The sequence below is a fragment of the Delphinus delphis genome, chromosome 17 (assembly GCF_949987515.2).
Source record: "Delphinus delphis chromosome 17, mDelDel1.2, whole genome shotgun sequence".
Classification (NCBI taxonomy): Eukaryota; Metazoa; Chordata; class Mammalia; order Artiodactyla; family Delphinidae; genus Delphinus; species Delphinus delphis.
This window is the reverse complement of record NC_082699.1, coordinates 47,211,727-47,223,886: the sequence shown is the minus strand read 5'-3', so window position 1 is coordinate 47,223,886 and position 12,160 is coordinate 47,211,727. Positions and strand designations below refer to the sequence as shown.

Below are 12,160 nucleotides of genomic sequence, written 5' to 3'. Positions count from 1 at the left end.
TCTCAACATATCCTAAATGTAATAGTATGCAATAGTGTATTTATAAACATAGGTATTAAATGTAGGGTTTAATAAACACTTTGCACTTAGGTATGTTAAAATCCAGTATAGGGACTTCCCTGGTGGTGCGGTGGTTAAGAATCCACCTGCCAACACAGGGGACACGGGTTCAATCCCTGATCCGGGAGGATCCCACATGCCGTAGAGCAACTAAGCCTGTATGCCACAACTACTGAGCCTGCGCTCTAGAGCCCACGAGCCACAACTACAGAGCCCGTGTGCCACAACTACTGAAGCCTGCGCACCTAGAGCCCGTGCTCCACAAGAGAAGCCACCACAATGAGAAGCACATGCACCGCAACAAAGAGTAGCCCCACTCGCCACTAGAGAAAGCCCGCACACAGCAACAAAGACCCAATGCAGCCAAAAATAAATAAAATTAATTAATTAATTTTTAAAAACCCCAGTATAAGTGAAACCAAATAAGTAGGAATTATTTAAAATAGGACCGCTGTAAATGAAAATTAACTATGGTATGCATTTGGAAGATAGTTTATCTGAAAAAATTTCTCCAAGATGTTTCTATGAAAACTTAAGTAGGTTAACCCACCCTCACCCCCTCCTTTTGTGGTGGAGAATTAGAAAACCTACTTAGAACATTTTCCTGGTTTTCCCTTTTTTTCTTCTCGGGATGGAAAATAAAAACCTCCAATTTGCCTGCTAAAATGTATTCAACTAGCAATCATTTTTTCATTTGTTTTCATTTCTAACTAGTGTTTACAACTTCCAGTTCCGCCTTCTTTTTCTTTTATCACCCTTCTTTCATACTGCTTTCTTTGGTTTCCACTCCTCCCGTTATGTTCACAACAAACTTTACTATGCCACTTTCATTACTGTTTAGCTCTGCGTCCCAATGTCTTTTGATACTTTTGGATTAGCCTTTTAATCCTTTCTTCTCTTTTCTCTTTGTTGATTCATTGCTATTGTGAGTTAATGAAAGTGTGACTCTTCTGCACATGATAAATCCCAGTGGCCACTGTAAAAAGCTTTAGCATCTGGAATTTTAAGTCTTTGACCTGTGGTGTGAGCAGTGAGGTATTAAAGATTATGCTTTCCATGCAGCAAAGTAACAGCAGGGCTCCTGTGGTTATTAAAAAATTATATCTTTCATTTCCTGAGAGTACCAGTGTTTAACTGCCTTGGCAGCGTTAAAACTTTCCAGCAGTATTAACTGGAAACTCTCACCAGTGGTATAGTTCCGAGAAGTAAGGAAACACTAAAACTGTGATTTTGATGATGGGTGGCAATCACAAGCTGTTTTCCATCCAGTTTTTCAAGGAGAGTGTAGGGCAAGCTTCCTTCTGTACCATGAATAGCCCAGCAGTGATGGATCCCAATGAGGTACTGAGTTTTTTTGAAAGATGGCATTCCATAAAGTTCTGTTGAGGATTTGTGGCTGTCATAAAAAGCAGCGAAATGCTGCTTTATCACATCTTTACTGCTGTTGAGTTCAGCTGCACATTGCTCATGCCAAACTTGTCATTGTAAATGTAAACATATTACATAATTTAGGTTAAAACGTTCTTGGTTAAAAAATGCTACGTAAATTCTTATAAAAATTAATATCACCAGCTCTGAAATAGCAGGCTCTTTTTGCATCAAAGACTCTCGTTCCACGAAAAAGAGAAACTGCCCTTTTCTTTTGAATTAGATGATGGTTTTGAAGTTTGTAATTAAAAATGAATACTTAAAAAAATTCAAGCTTACTGATTACAAATATTATGCCATGGTTGAGACATCATTTGGAATATAGGTGGATATAGATGAAAATTTTTATCCTAAACAAGTCACTAACAAATCAAATCCAGCAGTATATTAAATGATAAACCATGATCAATTACAGTTATTCAAGGCATGAAAGGATGACATTATACATACTAGGAAAAGCACTGACTATGTCACATTTGTAGATTGAAATATTGCTGTCCAGTTGCTCATTAAGCCTGTTTCTTCGCCCTCCCAGGCACACACCTAGACCACATTTCTTAGCCTCCCTTGCACTTAGGTATGGATCCTTGCCTGAGTTCTGTCAAATGGAATGTTAGCTGAAAATGATGTGAGCCAGTTACGCTCCACCCATATTTTTGTGTGTGCAGTCGGTTACTCTTTGTCTCTCTTCCTCCCCCTGCTGGCTGGGTGCAGAGAATCTGAAGCCCTAACGGATGGCAGCGTCACAAGATGGAAGAGATGGGTCCTTGAATAATCACTTGGAAGGCTACCTCAAGAACATCTGCATCTGTCGTGTGAGTGGTAACAGTTTCTTAAGCTACTAAAATTTTGAGGTTTGCTAGAGCAGTTAGCCCCCTTGACTAATACTGATAACAAAAAGGCATTTGATAAAATCCAACACCTACTGCTAATTAAAAAAAATTGTCAAATGGAACAGGATTCTTTATTAACTTGTTAAAAATATCTACCTTATATCAAATGCAAACATCGTTCTTAATGATGGAGTACTATAGGCATTTTCACTAAAATAAACAAGAATGCCTGCTGCTACCACTATTAATGATTACTGGCTTCAACAGGTGAGAAATGAAATTATCATTATTTGAGATGAAAAGATCATCCACCTAGAAAATCCAGGAAAAATCAACTACAAAATTATTAGGGACTAAGGGACTTTAATAAAGTCATCTGTTACAAAATAAAAATTAAACATTCATATATTTTCTATGACCTTTAAAAAGTAAATTATATATCTTCCAGTATATATAAAAGAGTCATAAAAACAGGAAGATACTACTTAAAAAGAGATAAAATGCTCTGTGAAATTAAAAAATGATAGCCAAAATAAAAATTCAATAGAAATTTAGAAAAGTTTGAGATATTTTCTTAGAAAGAGAACAAAAATTCAGAGATGAACAAAAGGAGAGGGAAGATAAGAAAACTGGAGCATCCATCCAGCTGATGAAAGGGAATTCCAGAGACAAAGAGCAAGCAGAAGGAGGAACTTATCACATACGTAATGCAAGAATATTCCACTGAATTGAATGACAAAACTAAAGCCCATGCTTTACTCAGATTTTGTTAGCTTTTATCTAATGTACTTTTTCTTTTCTAGGATACGTTACATTTACATCATGTCTCCTTAGGCTCTTCTTGGCTGTCACCGTTTCTCAGACTTTGTTGATCTTGATAGTTTTGAGGAGTACTGGTTTTGAGAAGTATTTTGTAAAATGTCCATCTGCCTAGATTTATGTGACTGGACAAGTCATGACTAGAATGAAGTTATAGATTTTGGGGAGGAAGATCACAGAGGTCAAGTGCCATTTTCAGCACACAGTGTCAAGGGTACATACTCTCAACATGACTTACTACTGTTGATATCGACCTTCACCTGGTGGAGGTAGTGTTTGTCAAGTTTCTCTGCTGTAACAAATACTCTTCCCCCACCCTCTTCCCATACTGTATTCTTTGGGATGAAGTCACTGTCCAGACTGTCCAGACTGAAGGAGTTGAGGGTCTTATACTGCACCTCAAGGGTGGCATATCTTTATAACTCAGTTGGATAAACACCTAGGAGTGTGATTGCCGGATCATATGGTAAGACCTTATTTAGTTGTGTGAGAAAACGCCCAACTGTTTTTAAAGTGACTATACCATTTTGCATTTCCATCAGCAACGAATGAGCGTTCCTGTTGCTCTGTAACCTCAGCAGAAATTGATGTCAGTTTCTTGGATTTTAACCATTCTAATAGGTGTGTAGCGGTATCTCATTATTGTTTTCTTTGCTATCTTTTTAAGTTATAGGAGTTTAATGAACCTATGCCTGGTAATTTAGGAGTATCTCTGGATCTTTTTCTCTTGTCTGATGCTTGTGCCAATTCTTGTTCATGTATTGTCTTTTTGCATACCTATGTTTGATTATATGATGGACATTACATTTGAAAAAGTATTCACAGTGTATGTAAAATGACATTTTCTTCCTCCAGAGAAGATTTTCATCTGTTTCTGCCTGGTGCCTGAGGGTACTAGTCATCCAGAACTACAGTATTCTAATTCCAGGGTTAGAGATTTTTCTAGTCCACCCAGATAACAAAGTAGGGTTGCTTTCCATATAGTTCATCTTACTCCTAGATGTATCCCTTGGAGGTCAAAATTCTGACTCCCTTCTCCTTGTCCTCCAGACTTTGAGGCTGTTAATAGCACTGTTAATGTCTCAGCCAGCTTTTCCAAATCATCAAATGCTCCCTAGGCAAAAGAAGCACCAAATGTTGGGCTTGGCAGTATGAATTTCTCTTCTCCCAGATCTTAACCTGGCAATTTCACATGATCTTATTAGATTTTTCTAATGTTTTCAGGATGATCTTGTTTTATTTCCCACTGTCAGGAGTGAAAGCAGGGTCCTGGGTTCCCTTCGCTTTACCCCATATCCCAGGTCTAAAACTGGCTTAAAAAAGTTATGACAAATATAGCTCTATAATTATATTTTGGGAAGAAACTGTGACAAAGAGAAAATAACACAAGTCCTGACTGTCTTCTCCTTCTCTAGTTAAAAAGAAGCTACTGGTAGGGCTTCCCTGGTGGCGCAGTGGTTGAGAGTCCGCCTGCTGATGCAGGGGACACGGGTTCGTGCCCCGGTCCGGGAAGATCCCACATGCCCCAGAGCGGCTGGGCCCGTGAGCCATGGCCGCTGAGCCTGCGCGTCCGGAGCCTGTGCTTCACAACGGGAGAGGCCACAACAGTGAGAGGCCTGCATGCCGCAAAAAAAAAAAAAAAAAAAAAAGAAGAAGAAGCTACTGATCTGAACAATTATACCACTTCCTGGGCCAGAACCACTGTGCATAACCACAGAATACTCCACAATCTCATATACAGAGAAAATTTTATTACTGAAAAGGTCACACAAAGTTTTTGTATACAAAGTTAAAAAATGTGGAAAAGTTAATATTTACAACCTTTTTCATACAGTACATGATAATTTTCTTTTTAAGCTTTAACAGACTGTTAAATAGAGAAAAAAAACAAAAGTATAAGGAAACCTTGTTCAAGGAATAATAGTCATTGGAAACAAAATTAAGAAAATTCTTTAACATTTCAAAGTATGTTATATGAAATACATTTTATTCTGTTTATCAGGACTACATTTTTTCCATTTGTTTGGCACTAACACTGCTAGCACATTTCTGATGTTCAGCAAAATCCTATTTAGCTGCAGAGATGAATTCTACATGATGTCTGAGAAAGATACTGCACAAATACAAAGGGTATGTAGTATTCTAACTGTTAAAAAACAAAAGTTAAAACAAAAGTATAAGCAACTGTAAATGGTCATACAAACATAATCTTGGGTGGTCATGATATATTAAAAAAAGGAAATCAATTGCACTTGGCTTAATTTAAAAGGAGTAACATTTCATCTACTAATCCTTCAGGACATTTTATTTTAAAAAATCAGAAGGATCAGCCAGCAGCATAATATTATCAACAGTGGACACTCAGTAAGCACCTTATTTCAGCTGCATAATAGATCTGTGAAATTCCTAAACCAACTAGACGTTATAAAATTCACACATTGAAGATGATAAGGTAGAGTAAATGGATTTTTTTAGTTGAATTCCCATTATAATATCTTTTGGTGTATCAACTATTTTTTATATTATAAAAGAACACTATTTTTCAATTTTCTTAGAAATTCAGTGTAAAAGCTACCAAAGCAGTGCTAAAATAAGGTACTGGAATAACGTAATAAAAATATTTGAAAAGACTTTCTAGGATTTCTAAAAAAAGCTCAAAACATATAAACTTGTTTTCAAATATATAAGAAAAAGATACAAAGGTAAGTTTTAAATACTTCAGCAAAGAAAAATCTTGATTTTATACCATAAAAGTGAAATAGCATAGTACAACTTAAAATACTTTCAACAAGAGTAGAATCTTCATAAATAGAAAAGGAAGGTTCCTCTAATACTCCCTCCTCCCACACAACTTAAAAAATATCATTAACCTGCACATTTCCGTTTTGGGGGTATACTGTTGTCAATTAACCTCTATGTGAAATGAATCATATTCTCAGAATCTATTGTTTCCAGTGTAACAGGAGGCAATGTAGCTTTAAGTGCAGAAGAAGAATATAACAGTGATTCTTATAAGACAGCGTACTGTCACCTCCAGTGTAACAGGATTCACTTCTTAGTAACGCGATGATCTGGTTTTCAAGTATCTGAGTGACCACCAGTGCCCTGCTCTTTTCCAACTCCTGACGCTGAGTGAACAAGCAGTGATGTGCAGCCTTTGAGGCTGCTTGGCTCTGAAGACCTGGGAACATGCAAGCTGTTGCTCTGCACTGGGCCAGTTTCAGTGACATCACTCTTTGGAGTTACCCTAGGTAAAAGAACAAAAGCTGATGTACATACACACCAAAGCACAAATGTGATGCCAGTTGTCCTCATAATTGCTGTTTCTCTTTCCATGAGTTTTACTCCCAAGCAGTATCCACTTTTATCAGAAATAATTAACTCTTTATGTATACTCTTAACTTCTCAAAGTACAAATAATTTATTTTCAAATACAATTTTTGCTAACTTCAGAAACTTCATCAAGCACCACCCAGGTATGGGCTGAGCATGGTGTCTCATGGGGAATAAGACAGCTTGATTCCTGCCTTCAGTTTAGCAAATTTTTTATTGATTTCCTACCATGGATTGGACACCGTATAAGAGGTTGGGAGCACAAAGATGAGTCCGACCTCAGCTCTGCCTTCGAGGAGTTTACAAATCTAGTGAAAGATAAAGGCATGTATCTAATCATACATAATCCAGTATGCAAAAGCTGTTGGAGGTACATTTGGCCTATTTGGGAGGAGATGAGGTAAGACAACCTTGAGACCTTAAAGTAGTCAGCTGTCAATATTTTGGCTAATTTGATATTTACCTGTGTTTGGATCACCTATGACCATTTGGAAAAATTAATTAAAGATAATGTCAATATCCTTTCATGTTCAGAAAATAAAAACATTTTATAATCATCTTCATATAAAATTACAAATACCTTTTATTTTTTTTTCTGCATCTATTGAGGTGATCATATGGTATTTATTCTTCAGTTTGTTAATATGGTGTATCACATTGATTGATTTGCGTATGTTGAAGAATCCTTGCATCCCTGGGATAAACCATGCTTCATCATGGTGTATGATCCTTTTAATGTGTTGCTGGATTCTGTTTGCTAGTATTTTGTTGAGGATTTTTGCATCTATATTCATCAGTGATATTGGTCTGTAATTTTCTTTTTTTGTAGTATCTTTGTCTGGTTTTGGTATCAGGGTGATGGTGGCCTCATAGAATGAGTTTGGGAGCGTTCCTTCCTCTGCAATTGTTTGGAAGAGTTTGAGAAGGATGGGTGTTAGTTCTTCTCTAAATGTTTGAAAGAATTCACCTGTGAAGCCAGCTGGTCCTGGACTTTTGTTTGTTGGAAGATTTTTAATCACAGTTTCAATTTCATTCCTTGTGATTGGTCTGTTCATATTTTCTATTTCTTCCTGGTTCAGTCTTGGAAAGTTACACCTTTCTAAGAATTTGTCCATTTCTTCCAGGTTGTCCGTTTTACTGGCATAGAGTTGCTTGTAGTAGTCTCTTAGGATGCTTTGTATTTCTGCGGTGTCTGTTGTAACTTCTCCTTTTTCATTTCTAATTTTATTGATTTGAGTCCTCTCCCTCTTTTTCTTGATGAGTCTGGCTAATGGTTTGTCAACTTGGTTATCTTCTCAAGGACCAACTTTTAGTTTTATTGATCTTTGCTATTGTTTCCTTTGTTTCTATTTCATTTATTTCTGCTCTGATCTTTATGATTTCTTTCCTTCTGCTAACTTTGGATTTTGTTTGTTCTTTCTCTAGTTCCTTCAGGTGTACGGTTAGATTGTTTGAGATTTTTCTTGTTTCTTGAGGTAGGCTTGTATAGCTATAAACTTCCCTCTTAGAACTGCTTACGCTGCATCCCACAGGTTTCGAATCGTTGTGTTTTCATTATCATTTGTCTCTAGGTGTTTTTGATTTCCTCTTTGATTTCTTCAGTGATCTCTTGGTTATTTAGTAATGTATTGTTTAGCCTCCATGTGTTTTGTGTTTTTTACGTTTTTTTCCCTGTAATTCATTTCTAATCTCATAGCTTTGTGGTCAGAAAAGATACTTGATATGATTTCAATTTTCTTAAATTTACTGAGACTTGACTTGTGACCCAAGAGGTGATCTATCCTGGAAAATGTTCTGTGCGCACTTGAGAAGAAAGTGTAATCTGCTGTTTTTGGATGGAATGTCCTATAAATATCAATTATATCTATCTGGTCTATTATGTCATTTAAAGCTTCTGTTTCCTTATTTATTTTCATTTTGGATGATCTGTCCATTGGTGTAAGTGAGGTGTTAAAGTCCCCCAGTATTATTGTGTTACTGTCGATTTCCTCTTTTATAGCTGTTAGCAGTTGCCTTATGTATTGAGGTGCTCCTATGTTGGGTGCATATATATTTATAATTGTTACATCTTCTTCTTGGATTGATCCCTTGATCATTATGTAGTGTCCTTCCTTGTGTCTTGTAACATTCTTTATTTTAAAGTCTATTTTATCTGATATGAGTATTGCTACTCCAGGTTTCTTTTGATTTCCATGTGCATGGAATATCTTTTTCCATCCCCTCACTTTCAGTCTGTATGTGTCCCTAGGTCTGAAGTGGGTCTCTTGTAGACAGCATACAGATGGGTCTTGGTAATGTATCCATTCAGCAAGCCTGTGTCTTTTGGTTGGAGCATTTAATCCATTCACATTTAAGGTGATTATCGATGTGTATGTCCCTATAACCATTTTCTTAATTGTTTTGGGTTTGTTTTTGTAGGTCCTTTTCTTTTCTTGTGTTTCCTGCTTAGAGAAGTTCCTTTAGCATTTGTTGTAGAGCTGGTTTGGTGGTGCTGAATTCTCTTGGCTTTTGCTTGTCTGTAAAACTTTTGATTTCTCCATCGAATCTGAATGAGATCCTTGCCAGGTAGAGTAATCTTGGTTGTAGGCTCTTCCCTTTCATCACTTTAAGTATATCATGCCACTCCCTTCTGGCTTGTAGAGTTTCTGCTGAGAAATCAGCTGTTAACCTTATGGGAGTTCCCTTCTATGTTATTTGTCATTTTTCCCTTGCTGCTTTCAAGAATTTTTCTTTGTCTTTAATTTTTGCCAATTTGATTACTACGTGTCTCGGTGTGTTTCTCCTTGGATTTATCCTGTATGGGACTTGCTGCGCTTCCTGGACTTGGGTGGCTATTTCCTTTCCCATGTTAGGGAAATTTTCAACTATTATCTCTTCAAATATTTTCTCTGGTCCTTTCTCTCTCTCTTCTCCTTCTGGGACCCCTATAATGGGAATGTTGTTGTGTTTAATGTTGTCCCAGAGGTCTCAGGCTGTCTTCATTTCTTTTGATTCTTTTTTCTTTATTCTGTTCCACAGCAGTGAATTCCACCATTCTGTCTTCTAGGTCACTTATCCTTTCTTCTGCCTCAGTTATTCTGCTATTGATTCCTTCTAGTGTAGTTTTCATTTCAGTTATTGTATTGTTCATCTCTGTTTGTTTGTTCTTTAATTCTTCTGGGTCTTTTTTAAACATTTCTTGCATCTTCTTGATCTTTGCCTCCATTCTTTTTCCGAGGTCCTGGATCATCTTCACTATCATTATTCCGAATTCTCTTTCTGGAAGGTTGCCTATCTCCACTTCATTTAGTTGTTTTTCTGGGGTTTTATCTTGTTCCTTCATCTGGTACATAGCCCTCTGCCTTTTCATCTTGTCTATCTTTCTGTGAATGTGGGTTTTGTTCCACAGGCTGCAGGACTGTAGTTCTTCTTGCTTCTCTTTATTTTATATATATATATATATATATATATATATATATATATATATATATATATATTTTAATGTATTTATCATTTACTTTTGGCTGTGTTGGGTCTTCATTGCTGTGCGCAGGCTTTCTCTAGTTGTGGCAAGTGGGGCCTACTCTTCGTTATGGTGCACGGGCTTCTCATTGCAGTGGCTTCTCTTGTTGCAAAGCACGGGCTCGAGGCACGCGAGCTCAGTAGTTGTGGCTCGCGGGCTCTAGAGTGCCGGCTCAGTAGTTGTTGCGCACTGGCTTAGTTGCTCCGCGGCATGTGGGATCTTCCCAGACCAGGGCTCGAACCCGTGTCCCCTGTGTTGGCAGGCGGATTCTTTACCACTGCACCACTAGGGAAGTCTGACAAATACCTTTTAGACAGTACTATAATGTAGTACTAATTGAAACTTAATGGCCTGTATTTTATATGAATCTTAAACATTTCCCTAAATATACAAGCAGCTGTTAACAATTACCACAGAAATGAACATTACTTTTCTATCTGAACAATAAACATCAAAGGGTCTTCTCAATGCTAAGAATTAAACTACGAAATAGCATTTATAGGCAAAACCCAAACTTCCTTGGATTAAGGAAGTGGACATGACATGATCATGTCACGTCAAGAATGCTTTCTTTCCAGATATGTCATGCTTTAATGAAAAATGTGCAATGCAGTATTCAAAAGAGTCATGGTTTAAGATAGCGAAGTCCAAGCTCACCTTCCTTCACTCCGTGCACTTTCAGACACACTGCTCTTATCATTCACATTGGCTGCCCGGCCTTTCCCGTCGGTCTGCTCCCCGCAGAGTTTGGAGCTGGATGCTGCTGGGGAGGCAGGTTCCTCACAGTCCTGTTCTCGTAATTTGGAGGTGCTCGCTCCATCTGCTCTCACCTCTCTCACTGGTGATGTTTCTGGTGAGGTTTGTATTTCTGTCAAAGTTTCCTGTCCTAAGTAATCATGGTTAGTGATTGCTACTGCAGAAGTGCCATGATTTGCTGTAGCTCCTGTGCTGGTTCCCATGGATTTGGAAATGACCTTCAGCTTATGTGAACTTGGTTTGTAGTGCTTCTTTTTGTGTTTAACTTTAGAATTGTGCTTTAAGAAAAACTCACACGACTCCTGTAGTACTCTTCGACTTTCACTGATTGGACTGTAAGAAAATCCAAGGAGAGAGTTTACTTGATAAATGTTAAGTGTTATAACAGAAATCATAAAGCATATCACATATCTTGTGCCAAAAATCGTAATTCATTAAAGTTACGATCTATATGATTTACATTATTTATAAAATCTGGGATTATAAATACTATGAGATATAAGTAGATTGCCATGAAATGAAATCTTTTTGTGCACACACTGTTAGTTGCTTTTGTCAGCATAAAGAGTAGAAAGAAATTAAATGGACAAAATCAGAAGATGAGGGCAAGAAAACTCAAACCAGCATAAAGTAGGGGATTATCTGTATGTGTATCATATATAAATATATTAAATATGAAAGTAAACCAGAGAGAAAGAACACAGAATATAATTAATGGTCTTTGTTTAAATGCAATTGTTTTCTTTCTAACATTCAAGTTTTAGCAAATTATTCTGAAGTTAGTGTGGGTATATAAATACAGGATAGAGATATAATAATAGTTCAAAAAAATTAAAGTCCAGTTAAATGCAATTCTTCAGACTTCAAAAACTTATTTGTGAAAAGGTTCTGAAATTTTTACCACAAAAAGAGTTCATTAATCAAACCAATTGGGAACAGTTTAAAAAACTCTATACTACATTGTTGACTGTACACAATGTATAACATATATAAATAACAAAATTAACTATTTACTCATAAATGTAAATCTACTATATTGTTACAGAATATTCCATAAGCTCAAATTTTTACCATCTTAAGCAAGGCAAATAAGTGACATGTTAAGTCAGTATTATGTGTAATAAAATTTAAAGGTAATGATTGTACATCACATTTGAATCGTACTCTATAGACTGCCTTACATATATTTGACCCATTTCATCTTTCATCATTGAAAAAAAGGATAAAATTATTTAAAATTCTGAACCCAAAACAATGAACTTAATGATAGCAGTAATAATACTAGATATATTATAAGCCATGGAAAGAAAATGCACTTTTTACAAACTTTTCATTCATATTTCAATAGAATAGTACATGTCAAAGACCATCGTAACAAATGCTAAAATAAAGCATATCTCTCCATGAAAAAGATTTCAACTTGAAACAA

At 36.5% G+C, this 12,160-nt stretch overlaps 1 protein-coding gene across 2 annotated transcripts in view; it reads right to left on the bottom strand.

Moving 5' to 3' along the window:
• Positions 1-4,876: 4,876 nt before the first annotated feature.
• FZD6 (frizzled class receptor 6) overlaps positions 4,877-12,160 on the bottom strand; it is a 37,145-nt gene continuing 29,861 nt past the window's right edge. For both annotated transcript variants that reach the window (XM_059995022.1, XM_059995023.1), the window contains 2 exons: positions 10,633-11,064; positions 4,877-6,387 (listed from right to left, as the gene is read on the bottom strand). In XM_059995022.1, coding sequence (XP_059851005.1) covers positions 6,219-6,387; positions 10,633-11,064 — 601 coding nt within the window. In that variant the 3' untranslated portion in view covers positions 4,877-6,218. The remainder of the gene's footprint in view (positions 6,388-10,632; positions 11,065-12,160) is intronic.